We start from the raw sequence: 17951 nt of genomic DNA on the forward strand, positions 1-17951 counted from the left end.
ATTTTACATTTGCACTCTATGTTTCATAACATTATGAAACAGAATTATTATTTCTGGACAGCAAAGGAGGAAATGGTTAATTCTTTCAGCCCAGGGAGGAATTATTTGTGTTCACTGAGTCCTTGATACTCAAAAGTAAATGATCAACATACATCAACCCTACGCAATAGAGAGGATAGGAATACATTTTTCTCTCTACTTTTTCAAGTGAAGAAACTGAAATTCAAAGATGAAGTGAGGTCCAGATTAGTCTCAGAATCCAGATTTTTGACATTTACTTGGAGAACTTTCCACTATACCATGCCGTATAGTGAGAAGTGACACATTTTTCTTTAATACCTAAAATATCTGGGCTCAGACATATGTAATTAATTCTTACATATTAAACTAATTTAATATATAATTTTAAAATTGTATATTGCCTTCTTATACATAAAACATGATGTTTGTGTTACTATTTCTATTTAATTAAGACAAATACATAAAATGAAGACTTGAATATTAAACAGTTTATAAGCAGTTTGAAAAAATAATTACCTATCCTAGCATTTTTAAGAGATATGTAAATATTAACTTTGATTTGAATCTGTGAAGATGGAATCAAGAATTAATATAATGGGAGTTCCCCTTGTGGAGTCAGCGTCTCAATGGTTAATAAACCCAACTAGTATCCATGAGGATGTGGGTTAGATCCCTGGCCTTGATGAGTGGATTAAGGATCCTGCACTGCCATGAGCTATGGTGTAGGTTGCAGAGGTAGCTCAGATCCCACATTGCTGTGGATGTGGTGTAGGCTGGCTGGCAGCTATAGCTGCGATTCCACCCCTAGCCTGGGAACTTCCATATGCTATTGATGTGGTCTTAAAAAAAAAAGAATTAATATAATGCATTCTGTGAGAATATTTGTTATCAATATTGGGAATAGAATTTTGCTATTTGGTAACTGCTGCCCTGTAATCATTGCAATTATCTTTCTTAATTGTGTACTATCAAACTTTCATTTTAAGTTATAGCACACTTCTTATCCAAAATAAGCATAGGAGTTCTCATCATGGCTCAGGGGAATGGATCCGACTAGTATCATGAGGATGCAGGTTCAATCCCTGGCCCCGCTCAGTGGGTTAAGGATCCGGCATTGCTGTGAGCTGTGGTACAGGTTGCAGATACGGCTCAGATCCCACATTGCTGTGACTCTGACTGTGGGCCGGCAGCTATAGCTCCGATTCCATCCCTAGCCTGGGAACTTCCATATGCCGCAGATATGACACTAAAAAGCAAAAAAAAAAAAAAAGAAAGAAAAAAGATAAAAACACCACAGCAACCACAGCATAGCTTTAGATTAATAAGCAAGCCTCCAGCAAGCCCTGTATTTTGTTGCTATAAAACTCCATTTAAATTAGACCCCTCATCCCAACATTTTATGGAGTGCTGTGGACAACTCTCTTTTTCCCTAATGCAGAGAATTAGTGAATTTCATTCACTTTCTCATAAGTTATGGCACAATTTTTTAAAATACAATATATCGTGACTTGGGAAATAAATCATTTTATTGCTAGATATTAAAATTTAGAGGGTGGAACCCTTTAAAAGGTGCCATCTATGTTTCCCCCCATTTTTGAGAGTTCCTGCTAATCATTAAAAAGACTGAAAACAGATAGATTTAATTTACTAAAATAGCTAGAAAAGTCTTGTGTCAGTGTGTGGGAGTTCTGAGTAATATCATTATAAAGAAAAGATCAACTAAATAAGCAGCCTTACATTTAAAACCAGTCAGTTTTTCTGCTTTTTATTTTTCATTAAAAAAATTGTGTTCTAATTCAATTATTTTGAACTTGGAAATGCACCTTTCCCTTTAAATAGAATGTTATACCTGGTAGTTAGGTGAACCCACTAAAGACTTGTTAAATGTTAAACCCTCATCATTTTCCCTTCCTAGACTGCAATGCCTCCTCTGTCCTCTGTGTCATTCTCATTGTCATTCATACTAGAAACCCTGTGGTTTCATTTGCCTCCTGTCTGTTTTTTTCCACTGATGTATCCCCATTCTTGAGGTATTGTTGCACAGGTATTCAACTCAAATTGTGTACCATTTTTGTAAGAATAATCCCTGTAATCATACTATTTAAGCAATTCTCTGTGTTTCTGTAATATCAAATGAATGTGTGGTAACAATCCATGTTGAAATTGCACTCTCTTATTTTACATAATTAAGTTATAAGTTATAAGTTTATATATATACTACATATATAAAATATGTAGTATAATTGTAGACCTAAAATTATTCATCAGTATTAAAATAGTGTCTTAGGATTCATTTTCAGATGTCATAAATGCTTATATAATTTTAGACTCATTGAAATCAATTGTTTTTAAATTAAATAATTATATTCTCTTTTGGAATACAGACATCTGATGAATTCACTCTATAATTCTTGGGTGATTAAAAGGAATGATGCCAATTGTGGTAATTCCTATATTATGTGGAAGGAATTAACCATTTTCTAGTAACAAATTTAGGCATTACCTTAAATGGTGTATTATATAGCTTTTGACTTAATTAGCATTTGTATTGGAGAGATAGTAGTAAATCCTTATACTTCCCCCAACCAAAATGAGCTCATTATTGTATGTTGCAATGGTTCTTTGAAATTATTGATTGCATAACTAATTTTAGTAAGGAAGCTCACTTGAATTCCTTAATAAGTGGATTACTGTGTTATGCGTAAAAATGAATATTTAGCATGGACAGAAAAAGATAGCAAGGCAATAATAAGAATGAGTCTAATATGTTTTTATAAGGTTAATTGTAAGAAAGAATTTTTAAATTTTAGTTTATCTTTTTATGTGTCACAATGTTATGCACTGCATACTTGATAAGACTTGTAAGGTGATCCTTCTTTTTATTTTTGATGTCTCTCTATATATGTCTATTTTGATCTCTCATATATATGCATGTACATATGGGTACATGTATGTTTGTACATGTATACTGGATGATCCCAGTAATTCTGTTTAATTTATTTAAACCATGCCCAGAACTTTGTCTTAGATAAAATTAATGTAAGATTGAGTAAGCAGCTTTGTTCAAAGAACTATTATGAAATTGTAGTTGTATTTGAATGCCTGATTTTAGGATTGAAATATTTGCTTAACTACATCAAGAACTTTTGGGCTTACTTATTCATATGTTTCATGGTTTTTATTCTTTTGTCAAAATTATCAAGTTAAGATTCTCTTCAGTTTGATTTGGATATAAAAGATAGATTCATTAGTACTTAAAGTTTTTTTTTTCTTTAGTTTTGAATATACCAGTGGCACTCAAAGCATTATAGGAGGAATCAATCCATGTTTTGGTAGCTACAGAGCAATGGTGGATAGCTAAATGAGCAGGTCCTTAGAGCCCTATTCTGAAGGTAAAAGGTGAAAGCTTAAATAAGAGCTGACATTCTAGTTGAGCTTTTGTATACACTGTAGATCATGGAAGCTTAATACATTTATTCTCTGTGCTTGGGTTTTTAAGTACTTTAACTTTGCAATTTCAGCTTTGTGAAAAACACATGTGTCCATCCAGGCAGCTAGTGAGTTGATAGAAAAACGAAACTGGACCAGAGTGAGCTATCAGCCTGTCTACCTTTTGAGCCCTAAGTGAATTTACTTTTAAAAAACCTTCTTCATGATTATTGAATATGGCTCTATGAATACAAATGAAGCCTAAGGATTTTAAGGTAATAAAAATAAGCACATTTAAAAAAATTTAGAAAGATTACTTGGGACTACCACAATAGTACATATTCCTCTTACCTTTCGTTAGAACTTGGAAAAGTCTGAAAGATAGAAACGTATTTAATACATTATGCTAATTAATATTTTTCTAAGATTACTAATTCATAAGGCACAAATTACATATTTTGAGGGTTTTTCTCTTGATAAATGTAGATATGTGTACTTAGGATCACTATATGGCACAACCTCAACACCATTATATTATTGAAGAACTGCCTTCCTACAGCCCTACTATAGGGACATCAGGGGCATGGACTACAACTCGAAGGCACCTTTTGGAGTCATGCAGTGGGTAGCCCTACATTTTTTACATGAATACTCAACTAACTTTTTTTTCTTTTTATGGCCATACCTGCTGCATATGGATGTTCCTGGGCTAGGGTTGAATCAGAGTTTGCAGCTAAATGCCTACGCCACAGCCATGGCAACAATGGATCCAAGCCACATCTGTGACCTATGCTGCAGCTTGCCGTAACAGCAGATCCTTAATCCACTGAGAGAGGCCAGGGGTCAAAGCCACATCCTTGGACAGTGTCAGGTTCTTAACCCAGTGATCCACATTAGGAACTCCATCATTATTTTTTTTTAACTGAAGCTAATGTATTCTATTTCATATATAGTGACTCTTCACATTACTACAGACTTTAGAAGCTTGTATCTATTTTATTTACATAAAACAGGATACTGTATTCTGTTGCTATCTTTGTTATCAGAATACTAGGAATATCCATGTTTTGAATAGCAAAGCGCTTAATGTCAAGATACAGGTCAAATTGAACTGAAACATGTTGACATAGATATCGGCATACTGTTAATGCAGCTGCTGCTTCTGCTGCTACTAGTACAAGAACTTCCTGATATTTGTAAAATAACAGTGTTAAATTTATAAGCTAAAAATAATAGCTGTTATTATCTGCCGGGAACTATTCTAAGTGTTTTACATGATTTAACTAATTTAATCCTCACAACTCAATAATAATACAATCACTTCATTTTGTAGAGAAGAAACTAAGGAAAAGAAAGAAACAGTAGCCTGATAGGCTATTTATTAAATAGCACAGGGCTTCTGAGTCAGCGGAGCTGGGTGGGAACCCTGGCAATCTGACTCTCTCTGCTTCTAACTTTCATAATAATAGATTTCAGATATTTTTCATTTTTAAGTTGAGTTAATTTAAATGAAGACATTAATGATCTGCCCAACAAGGTTAAAAATGCTTTGGAGTCTAAACAGTTAAATCAGTACTGTATATCGGTATTATATTTATGAAAATTTTGAAGTGGCACCATTATTTAACATTGAAATTACAAAATGTCTTCCTTGTAGCTCACCCCTCCCCAAGTGCTCAGTCCCTGTGTCTTTGTTTGCTTTCAAATGTCAACTTAAAATTCTTAGCAAATAAATTATTAACAAAGCACAAATAATGAGCTGTGCATTAACACAATGAAAAAATAACCATTTTAGCAATGATACTTTCACAAAAAGCGCTACTTGAGAATAACAATACACACAGAGCAACCCCTCTTTCTTTTCCTATGGGGTAGTTACTACCTTAGGTAAGACAATCAGTCAAATTTACTTGTGCATGCAATTTTGCCCTCTTGCGAATAAAGGTAAATATGGGATTTATCAATTTGATACATGAATTTGACTAACATTTTGGTAAATGATAACTATAAATTAATCTTAGACTCTACCTGAATAACAACATTAACAGGCAAATTTTACATGTAGTATTAGACAGCATTTTGTTCACTGATGAGTTCTAGTAAACACTGACCATTCTTTATATTCACTGAGCACTTTAAAAATTGTAAAAGAGCCAAATGCTTATGGAATTAAATGATTTAAGTATTTGAGATCACATAAAAATCCTAAAGACTTATTTAGTTCAGATACTGTGTGTCATCTTCAGTGTCCTGATGTGCTATGATCATATTTTTTGAATTTTACATATTTTAATAATCACCCTGCCAGAATATTTGGAAACATATTGGTTAAGTTAACAGAGTGTTTTTTTCCTGACCAACCCTCACTAAGGGTTCTTTGAATTAAATCACTAGTTTATATCACATTATGTCTCTTCTTATATTTATTTCTTACATTTAAGCCATCTACTTTATGATTTAGTTTTATATATATAAAGGCTTCCACACAATTGTCCATCTACACAGTAAGCATTCATTCAAGGCAGAGAGCTGTAAGAGTTACAAAGTTGTCAAGAAACACAGAGGATAGTGGGGGAGATGAGGATGTACCAAAAAAAAAAAAATGAAGACTTAGTTCATTTGCTTCATGTTCCTTATTATACCCTCTGGTCTGACTCACAGACTAGTGGAAAATAGACATATACACATTGGAATATACACTATAATCATGCTGAGATGAGATGGCAAATGGTACCTGTGTGAGTTGAATGATGAAGGAGGGTTGACATTGTCACTGTAAACAAGGAGGGAAAAGTATTCCAGACAGAGGTCACTGTATATAAAGGCAGAAAGAGATTTGGTTCTGTAGGAACCTGTGTGGATCTTGGGAGTAGGGGGACCCTTGCCAAGTAGGCCTGAATAACGTTTTTATAAAAGCATTTCATGCTCAAAACATGGAGGAAGCACATCTGTGCTTTGAAGAGATTTATCTCTAGGAGTGAGAAGTAGGCATTAGTGAGAGTGAAAGAAATTTTGGAGGCAGAGGAGACTACATCATGATTGATTGGCTATGAGGTGAGATCAGTGGAGGATGTTACCTGGATAGCTGGCTTAGGCATTAAAGACCTTTAGCTGAGATAAGGCATCAGAAATTGGTGCAAGTTTGGGGCAAGTAAATCATAATTTTCGAATTACATGCAAAATTAGAAATGATGACAGAATAGCTAGATGGAGATGTGAGAACAATTAGCCCATTATTTTGTAACTTTTTAAAAAATCATGTATGTCTTACCTGTAGACTGTGAGCTCACCAGAGCCTCTCACCTTATCTTTTTATTAACACATATTTTCATATATATCTTAGCATATCATAAAAGCTTAAAAATATTGTAAGATCAATGGATCAGGATAGAATGAGTGCATAAATACATAAATAGTTGGAACATAAGGAAAAGTTTTATGAAATGGGCAAAAGATAAAGAAATACATAGGAAATTTAGCAGAGATATCTTTCAGCACAGAAATCTAATATCTATCCTTAAAACCCCTGCCCTTTGGAAGACACAATGCCTCATTGAGAAAACTTTCACTGGATTCAAGGTATGCATGACTTTAAGCATCTTTTAAATGCTGTGGGTTATACAGGTACTGGGAGTATATAGATCTTCTTGCTTCACTGTTTCACAGTCTAGTGAAATATTTCTCAATTTTAGTGACCTAGGATGCTTTGGGTGTATTAGTTAAAAGTAGTGTCTCCAGTCTCCACTCCAGAGACTTCAGTTCCATAGAATTGAGTAGTCCTCTAGGCGTTGGATTTATAAGACATCTGATTTGGTTTGGAGACTTTAATAAAAGGAAAAGGTGATTTTCTGAAGTAACTCTACAATGCATCATAAACTAGGATGGAATTTGTTAAGTATGGTAACTCTGATGTCTACATTATTACTGGCAGCAGAATAAAAAAGGATAAACTTAAAATACTTATCAGAAAAGCATTGTCTCTCTTAAAAAGTAAAAGGCATGGTTTCATAGTTGCATGATGTTATTCTCACCTTTATAAAAGCCGGTTAGCTGATTTATCCATGTAATGTAAACTATTTCAGTGATTTTCATGATAGGAACATCTTTATACAGTCATCCCTGTAGTCAATTATTTTCCATTTAAAGAATATAGAAATCAAGTACTTGATGAGGTACAGTAAAAAATTGATTCTTTTCTCATTTCTACTTTCTGAAGCATGTAACACCATGAATATTCTACTGTAGCTTTGTAATTTTTAAATTAAATGGACTAATGAATGATAAAGACACTTTAGGAATCAAAAGAGAAACTACTCAAAATCATGAAAATCGGTCTCCTTAGACAAGAAGAAAGGCTACATAGAAAACCTGACAATGGAAATGAAACTCTCTAGAAAATAAGTTAGACAACTGTATCTATATAAGTAAAAAAATTAATAAGACAATAAGTTATTTTCCCAATATTAATATTTAAATTTATGTGATGCTAAATTTCATATTCAGAAAAAAGTTTTCTTAATCATTGAATGTGGTTATTATTTAAGATTCAAAGAAGGGAGTTCCCATTTTGGATCAGCAGTAGCGAACCTAGCTGGTATCCAGGTTCCCTCTCTGGCCCCACTCAGTGGGTTAAGGATCCAGAATTGCCGTGAGCTGTGGTATAGGTCGCAGACATGGCTAGCATTTGGCCTTGCTGTTGCTGTGGTGTAGGAAGGCACCTGCAGCTCCAATTCAACTGCTAGCCTGGGAACTTCCATATGCCACAGGTGTGGCTATAAAAAGAAAAAGGAAAAAAAAAAGATTCAAAGAGAATGGCTGTTATTTGGAAATTGGGGTAATGCTTAAGTGTAAAGAAAAAAATGGATAAAGGCAAATATTATTTAAACAATTTCATTTTAATAAGCTAGAAGAGAGTAGCATATATCTTCTTGACTCCTGGAATTTAAGGTCATGTAATAGCTTTTTAAAATTCTTGAATATTAAACCTGAAAGGGACTTTAGTGATGATTTATTTTAAAAAGTCTCATTTTGTGAATGAGACCTATTCAAGGTTTTATGTCTTGGAAGATTCTAGTTAAACTTTCAGAATACATCAATCTACAGTTAGCTCAAAAGGAAATAGGAAATATCTAAAGGATTTGAATTATAAGCTAGTGATTCTTGATAATTCAGGAAGAAGTATGCTTTCTACTTAGATTTAAATTGCAAGAACATTGGCAAAATTTTCCTTTATGTTTTCCTCTTTTCATTGTCACTGTCATAACTTCTCAATTGATTTCTTTTTGAAGTTAATGACTAAATTGTTGGTAAATAACTGGAGAAAACTGGATTTTTTTTCTTTTTTTTTTCTTTCTTTTTTTGCAGCTGGATGAAGAAGCCTCGATGTGGTGTACCTGACCAGACAAGAGGTAGCTCCAAATTTAATATTCGTCGAAAGCGATATGCATTAACAGGACAGAAGTGGCAGCACAAACACATCACTTACAGGTATAATAACTAATGATGAATTACTTTTTTATTTTCATTTTTCACAGCTGTTTATTTTGACGTTTTATTTGAGATCTCAAGCACATTGACTATGATGTGATGTTACCATAAGGAACCAAAAATTACAATTGAGAAGAGAATAAATCATCCATTTGGCGGCCTTGTATACATTTCTTGAAATACACGGTTCTTTTGTAGACCATATCATCAAGCTTCCTGAATGAATACTAATGTTCTAATAAACTTTCATATGAGTAATTTAACACATAATATTCTTTAACAAGTATTCATAATCTAAAAAAATAAAATAATGAAGTATATACATAACTGTAAGTTAAACGTCTTTGAATATTAAATAACTTAATGTCAGTGCAATCATTTTGCTTTCTGTCTTTTTAGCAACAATGCAAATGGATTTTCCTTTTTGTCTCCAGTGAAGGATGCCTACAGGATGTCAGTGTCTTCCAATCTGGAGTGGCAGTTGCTGCCAGTGGAGATGTTCATATTTATTCATTAATTAGTTGAACAATGTGTTTATTGAGTCCCAGTGTGGACAAAGAAGAGTGCTAGGTACTAGGAATGTGGCAATAAATAAAACATAGGGATTCCACTTGTCCTCATGGAACTGTTATGAAAGGGAAGGAACAGGATGCAAGAGAACTGTAAACCATGGTCATTTAAACCAATTTAGAAAACCAGGAGTGGTCTCCCTTCTGTCTTGAAAGTAACATGGAGTATTAATTGGAAATTCCCCTTATGATTCCATTAATAGATACAAAAATATGTTCAAGAAAATTAAACCTCCATTAATGATAACTAGGAATCAGAGCAAAGAAGGAAACTTACTTTATCAGAAAAGTAGCAAATCTGTAGCTTCATAGTATATTTCACATATAATGTGGACAGTATAGTGTGAAGTGTTGACAATAATCTGTCAAGGAAAACAACAAAAAGGTACCTGTTACCTCTGCTTCTATTCAACAAAATTGTACAACTATTTGTAAAGGAATAAAGAGGAAATAAAGATATAAGGGTTTGTAAAGAAATAAACTATCTTGGCAGAGCTTCCCTGCCTGTCAGCTTGCACCTCTCACAAGCGTCCTATCTTAATAAATCTATTTCTTGCCTATTGAAAAAAACTATCTTTAGTCATAGCTGTATCACTTTCTATAGAAAAAGCCCAGAATAAACTCTAGATAAGTTTTTGGAAGTAATAAAAAAAGCCTGCTCTTAAGAAAGTTAATAGATTTTAATTTTAGAGCAATTTTAGGTTTACAGAGAAGTTAAGCAGATAATATGGAAATTCTCCCCACCCCCCTATACACGCTCACCTGAAGTCTACCATTATGAAGATCTTAATTAGTGTGATATAGTTGTTATAGTTGTTGAGCCAGTCTTACTATATTATTGACTAAATTCCATAGTTTACACTAGGATTCACTCTGTGTTGTAGTAGTTGTGTGCACTACTTTTGGCTAAAATGTAATGCTTTATAGCATTACAGTATCATAGAGAATAGGTTCACTGCTCTGAAAACCTTTTGTTCCATCTATTCATTCCTATTCTTCTCCCCCAACCCCTCAAATTATGATTGTCTTTATAGTTTTGCCTTTTCTAGAACGTCATATACCTGGAAACATACAGTTTGTAGCCATGTCAGACCACCTTCCTTTACTTAATAATACATACTTAGGGTTCCTCCATGTCATTTCATGACTTGATATATAATTCCTTTTTATTATAGAGTAATATTCCATTGTATGGATGTACAGTTTGTTTACCCAGTCACCTATTGAAGACCTCTTGGTTGCCTCCAGTTTTGGCAGTTTATGAATAAGGCTGGTATAAACATGTATGTGTCAGTTTTTGTGTGGGCATTACTTTTCAGTTTATTTGGATAAATACCTAGGAGTGTGATTTTGCTGATCATATTGTAAGACTATTGTTAGCTTTTTAGGAAACTACGATACTGTCTTCAAAGCAGCTATATCATTTTGCATTGTCACCAATAATGAATGAAACTTCCTGTTGCTCTACAACCTTGTCAGGATTTGGTGTTGTCAGTGTTCTGAATGTCACCATTGTAATACATGGTATCTCATTGCTGTTTTCATCTGCAATTCCCTAATGACATATGAAGCTGAGTATATTTTCATATGCTTATCTGCAGTCTATATATCATCTTTTGTGAGGTGTCTGTTTTGATCTTTTGACCAACTTTTGAGTTGCTATTTTAAGGCTTCTTTTTATATTTTGGATTACAAATCTTTTATCAGATATGTTTTCAAATATGTTCTCCCAGTCGGTATCTTGACATTTCATTCTCTTTTCAGTCTCTTTGCAGAACAGAAGTTTTCATTTTAACAAGGCTCAGTTTATCCATTATTTTCTTTTTCCCTATTGTGATTTTGGTGTTTTATAAAAATCATTTCCAAACCTAAACTAAGGTCACTTAGAATTCTTCCTCTGCTACCTTCTAAAACTTTAATAATTTTGCACTTCCATGTAGGTCTGTATCCATTTTGAGTTCGATTTTGTTAAAGATATAATGTCAGTGTCTAGATTCAGTTTTTGGCATGTGGATTTTGTTGTTACAGCACAATTTTTTGGAAAGACGATCCTTTCTCCATTGCCTCTGATCTTTCATCAAAGATCAGTTGACTATGTGTGTGGATAAATTTATGGGCTCTTTATTTTGCTTCACTGATTTATGTGTCTATTCATAAACCATAATCACACTTTCTTGATTACTGTAGTTTTATAGTAAATATTAATATCAGATAGTGTCAGTCTTCTGACTTTCTTCTTCTTCTTCAGTATCATGTTATGTTTTTGGAGTCCCTTGCCTTTATACATAAACTTTAGAATCAGTTTGCCATTATAAGCATCCCTCAGGTATTGTGGATTTGGATCCAGTCCAAGGCTATAAAGTAAATATTGCAGTAAAGCAAATATCATGAAATTTTGGGTTTCCCGATGCATGTAAAATTATGTTTACACCATGCTAGAGTCTGTTATGTGTACAACAGCATTATATCCAAAAGCAAATGCATGCCTTAATTAAAAAACACTTTACTGATAAAAAAAATGCTAACCTTTAGTTGTTGATGGCTGTTAACTGCTCAGGGTGGTGGTTGGTAAAGGGCAAAGTGGCTGAGGCAATTTCTTATAATAAGGAAAACAAAAGGGAAGTTTGCTGCGTAGATTGACTCTCTTGTGAATGATTTCTCTGTAGCATGCAGTACTGTTTGACAGCAATTTATTCACAATAGCACTTCTTTCAAATGGAGTCAATTTTCTCAAACTCTGCCACAGCTTTATCAACCAAGGTTATGTAATACTCTAAATCCTTTGTTATTTCAACAATATTCACAGTGTCTACCAAGAGTAGATTCCATCTTAAGAAACCACTTTTTTGTTCATCCTTAAGAAGCAACTCATCATTTAAATTTTTATGAGGATATTGTAGCAATTCAGTCACATCTTCATTCTCATGTTTCATTTTAATTCTCTTGTTATTTCCACCACATCTGCAGTTACTTCCTCCACTTTTCTTGAACCACTCAAAGTAATCCATGAGGATTGAAATCAATTTCTTCTAAACTTGTGAATATTGATATTTTGACCTCTATTTATGAATTACAAATGTTCTTAATGGCATATAGAATATGAATTCTTTCCAAAAAATATTCAATTTACTTTGCCAAAATCCATCAGAGGAATCACTATCTATGGCGTCTATAACCTTAAAAAAATGTATTTTTCAAATAAAAAGTCTCAAAAGTTGAAATTGCTCCTCGATTTATGGGCTACAGAATGGATGTTGTGTTAGCTGGCATAGAGACAATATGATTCTTAATACATATTTCCCTCAGAGCTCTTGGGTGTCCAAGTGCATTGGCAATAAGAAGTAACATTTCAGAGTTCCCCTCTGGCACAGTGGTTAACGAATCCGACTAGGAACCATGAGGTAGCAATTTTGATCCCTGGCCTTGATCAGTGGGTAAAGGATCCGGTGTTGCCGTGAACTGTGGTGTAGGCCGCAGACGTGGCTAGGATCCCACATTGCTGTGGCTCTGGTATAGCCTGGTGGCTACAGCTCTGATTAGACCCCTAGCCTGGGAACTTCCATATGCTGTGGGAGCAGCCCTAGAAAAGGGAAAAAGAGAAAAAAAAAGTAACATTTCAAAAGGAATCTTTTCTTCTGAGCAGTATGTTCAACAGTGGGCATTAACTTCTCTCTACCTATGAAAACCCTGGATGACATCTTCCAATATAATAAGGCTGTTTCATCTGCTTTAAAATTTAATGTTAAGAGTTGCAACCTTCATTATCTTAGCTAGATCTTCTGGATAACTTTTGCAGCTTCTATATTAGCACTTGTTGCTTCACGTTGCACTTTCACATTATGGAGACAGCTTCTTTCCTTAAACCTCACGTACCAACCTGTGTTAGCTTCAAATATTTTTTGATATGATTTTTATTTTTTTCATTATAGTTGATTTATAGTGTTCTGTCAATTTCTACTGCACAGCAAAGTGACCCAGTTTTTCTCACATTATCCTCCATCATGTTCCATAGCAAGTGACTAGTTATAGTTATCTGTACTATACAAAAGGATCTCATTGATTATCCACTCCAAATGCAATATTTTGCACCTATTAACCCCAAATGAAACTTTCATTGCAAAAGATACATGTACCCATATGTTCATTGCATCACTATTCATAATAGCCAAGACATGGAAACAAGCTAAATGTCCATCTACAGATGAGTGGGTTAAGATGTGGTATATCTACATGATGGAATACTACTCAGCCATAAAAAAGTTCAAACTTTTCCTCTGCAGCTTCTTCACTTCTCTTAGCCTTCATAGAATTGAAGAGAGTTAGGGCCTTGCCCTGAATTAAGCTTTGGCTTAAGGGAATGTGTGGCTGGTGTAATCTATCCAAACCACTAAAACTTTATCCATATCAGCAATAAGGGTTTTTTCTTTTTATCTGTGTGTTTATTGAAGTAGCATTTTTGACTTCCTTCAAGAACTTTTTGTGTGCATTCATAACTTGGCTAACCATTTGGTACAGAGGCCTAGCTTTTAGTCTGTCTCAGCTTTTTGACATATTTTTTTCACTAAGATTAATCACTTATAACTTTTGACCTAAAATGAAAGATGTGCAATTGTGTGAGGGGGTACACAATTCAGGCATCACCTTGCCCTCTTTCATAACTGATACTAGTAATTTGTGTCTTCTCTCCTTTTTCATTGGTTAGTCTCACTAGAGATTTACCAGTTACATTGATTTCTTCAGAGAAATGGCTTTATTTTTTTAAATTTTCTGTTTTGTCTTGAAATTATTTTTATTCTGTTTGCTTTTTTCCCCTAATTTGCCAATGTAGAAGCTTAGAATATGTTTATCTTTATTTTCCTCTAATATGAATTTGGTTCTACAAATTTTATTTTAAATACCACTTTTGCTGCATTCTACAAATTTTGTTTTGTTTTCATTTTAATTTAGTTCAAATAATATAAAATTTTCCTTGAGTTTTTTTTACTCACATTTTATTAATAAATGTGTTGTATCCTTAAGCATTCTGAGATTTTCCCACTTATCCTTGGTGAATATTCCATGTGAGCTTGAGAATAATGACTATTCTGCTGGTTTTGGATAAAATGTCTATATGTATTAATTAGCTCAAGTTGATTAATGATGCTGTTCAGCTCAGTTATATCCCTATCTATATTTTATCAGCAAGATCTGTCAATTACTGATAAAGGGGTGTTGCATCTCCAATTATAATTATACATTGGTCTATTTCTTCTTACACTTCTATAGATTTTTGCCTCATGTATTTTATTACTGTTGTTAAACATACACATTATGATTTATTATGTCTTCTTGGAATATTCATACCTTTATTATTACATAATGCCCTTCTTTATATTGCTGGTAGTTTTCCTTGCTCTGAAGAAGTACTTTTCTGTAAATAATGAAGTTACTATGTTTTTCTTTTGATTATTGCACTATGATATATTTCTCTTTATCACATTTATTTTTAATCTATCAGCATCTATATATTTATGATGGGTTTCTTGTACACAATGTATAATTTTCTATCTTGTTTTATTTGATCCACTTTTGTGGTCTTTCCATTGGTATATTTAGTCTATTCACATTTCAAGTAATTATTGATATATTTAGTTTATATCTAATATATTTGTAAATTTTTGCTGCCTTTGCTGTTTTTTTTGCTTTTATTTTTTGTCTTCTCTCTTTTTATGCCTTCTCTGAACATTTTATATATATATTTTTTCCATTTTCTATTAGCATATAAACTATAGTCTTTTAACATTTATGTTAGAGATGCCTAGAATTTGCAATGTATGCTTAACAACTAATCTAAGTGTACTTTCATATAACCCTATACCACATCACAGTTATTACAGGTACCTTATAATAGAGAATACCTAATTTTTTTCTCTCTTCCCCTATAATATTTGGCACATTTTCACTTATACATAGTCTATAATTACCCAATATATCATTTACATATTATTTTGAGCAAACAGTTTTGTTACATCAATTAAAAATAATTTTATTTTACTTTCATGTATTTCTTCTTTAATACTCTTACTTTCTATAAATAGATTGGATTGGAATTTCTTTTTTTTCTCCTTTTTACTGCTACACCTGTGGCATATGGAAGTTCCCCGTCCAGGGGCCGAATTGGAGCTGCAGCTACAACCTATGCCACAGCTACAGCAACACTGGATATGAGCTGCATCTGAAACCTATGCTGCAGCTTATGGAATGCTGGATCCTTAACCTACTGAGCATGGCCAGGGGTCAACCTAGATCCTCATATGATGGGTCCTTAACCTGCTGAGCCACAATGGGAACGCCATGGAATTTTTAGTGATGTTTTCCTTCTCTTTATAAAGAATTTTTAAAAAGTTTGAGACAAGGACAATCTCCTGGCAACCTATTCCCTCAGTTTTTCTTTGTCTAAGAAAGTCTTCTTTCTCCCTCACCTTTGAATGATATTTTCATTAGATACATAATTCTAGGTTGATGGTTTTATTGTTGGAACATTTTAAATATTTCACTTCACTTCACTCTCTTCTCCCCCCCACCCAGGTTTATTAACATATAATTGGTGTGTTAATTGACATATAATTGGGACATAAGTTTAAGGTATGCAACAAATGCTTTGATATTTGTATATATTGCGAAATGATTACCACAATAAGTTTAATTAACATGCATTACTTCACATGGTTGACTTCTTTTTTTCTTCTTGCATAGATGGTTTTTGAGAAGTCTGATTGAACTGGTGTCTTTTGTTCCTTTGTAGATAAAATTTTTTTCCTTCCTCTCTGGCTGCTTTCAAGGTTTTCCCTTTGTCTTCAGTTTTCTGCAGTTTGGATATAATATGCCTATGTGTAGATTTTGCTCTCTGAAAACCCTACATCTGTGATTTGTTATCTCTTATTATTTTAGAACATTTCCAGTTGTTTTAAATACGTCTTCTGTTCCTATCTCTCTTCTTCTTCTAGTATTCCCATTGTTATGTTGCACTGCAAAAAATTATTGAAGTATAGTTTATTTATAATGTCTGAGTTTCTGCTATACTATACAACAAAGTGATTCAATTTTATATATGGTACATATATACTATATATTCATGCACATCAGTGCATATAGGTACATAGTATATCTGTATATATATGTATTTATATCTATATATTATTTTTCTTATTCTTTTCCTTTATGGCTTATAACAGAATATTGAATATATTTCCCTGAACTCTACAATAGCACCTTGTTGTTTATCTATTTTAGTTGTTTGTATCTGCTAATCCCCAAATCCTAATTCATCCCTCCCCCACCTCCTTTTCCCTCTGTTGACCATACTCTTTTTTTTCTATGTCTGTAAGTTATATTGCACTTTTAAATGTCCCACAACCTTTGGATGCTCTGTTTTCATGCTTTTTTTCTTTGCTTTTCAGTTTGAGAAGTTTCTATTGAGTTATATTCAAGATCACTGATTCTTCCATTGATATCTTTAGTCTCATTATGAGCCCATCTGAGACATTCTTCATCTCTCTTGATATTTTTATTTCTATCATTTTCTTTTCACTCTCTTATGTTTTCCATCTTTCTGCTTGTATTACCCATGTGTTTTTTCATGTTGCCTACTTTTTCCATTAGAGCCCTTAAAAGACTGATCATATTTAATTTAAATTCCTGGTCTGATAATACCAAAATCTCTGCCATTGTCTCTTTAGTCTGTGTTTTCTTTTGCCTTTTAGCATGCTATTAACTTTTGTTGAAAGCCAGACATGATGCATTCAATTGTGGAAACTGAGGTATAAGCATTTAGTATTAGGTTTTATGTTTATTTGGTTAGGAATTTGGCTGTTTAATGTTATAGCTGAAGGTGTTTAGAAGCTTCAGTTTCTTCTTCTGTCCTAGTTTTTGTCTCACCTGTTGTCTCTGAATTTCTTTAGAAACTCTTTCATAAATAGGTTTTGTATCTTGCACCCTTCTTATTTGTCATCCACTGTTATTATCCACTGAGCCCTGATGGTACAGTTTAAAGTATTATGGAGAGGAAGTAGTCTTAAATCCTGGGATCAAATCTCACTGTTTTTGTTTGTTTGTTTGTTTGTTTGTTTTAAGTGGATTTGACTTTTGAAGCTGTTAACTCAGAATAGTTATCTTAGCCTTTTAATTTTTTTTCTTCTATCATATGAATCAGGAATGACTCAGGGGCTTTTGCTCCTGGTAAGCTATGATTCTTTGTATTCATCTATCTTTCCAATTTGGGGGCAGTTTGCCCTATGACTACAGTTATCTGATGGAGCTAAGAATTGTTCATTTTGTGTTTGCTCAACTTTTTTTCTAGGTTGGGAATGACAACTTCCAATCACTTTTCATGTAAGAGAGTTTTTACAAGACCAATGTACAATGTACACACACATACACATACCACAGTGTATAATCTTTACAAAA

General features: G+C 33.3%; 1 protein-coding gene across 1 annotated transcript in view; it reads left to right on the forward strand.

Annotated features, from left to right (window-relative positions):
* MMP16 (matrix metallopeptidase 16) overlaps positions 1 to 17951 on the forward strand; it is a 299878-nt gene that overhangs the window by 143958 nt on the left and 137969 nt on the right. Inside the window, exon 3 of the mRNA XM_047783647.1 lies at positions 8815 to 8937. Coding sequence (XP_047639603.1) covers positions 8815 to 8937 — 123 coding nt within the window. The remainder of the gene's footprint in view (positions 1 to 8814; positions 8938 to 17951) is intronic.

This window comes from Phacochoerus africanus, chromosome 6 (genome assembly GCF_016906955.1).
Source record: "Phacochoerus africanus isolate WHEZ1 chromosome 6, ROS_Pafr_v1, whole genome shotgun sequence".
NCBI lineage: Eukaryota > Metazoa > Chordata > Mammalia > Artiodactyla > Suidae > Phacochoerus > Phacochoerus africanus.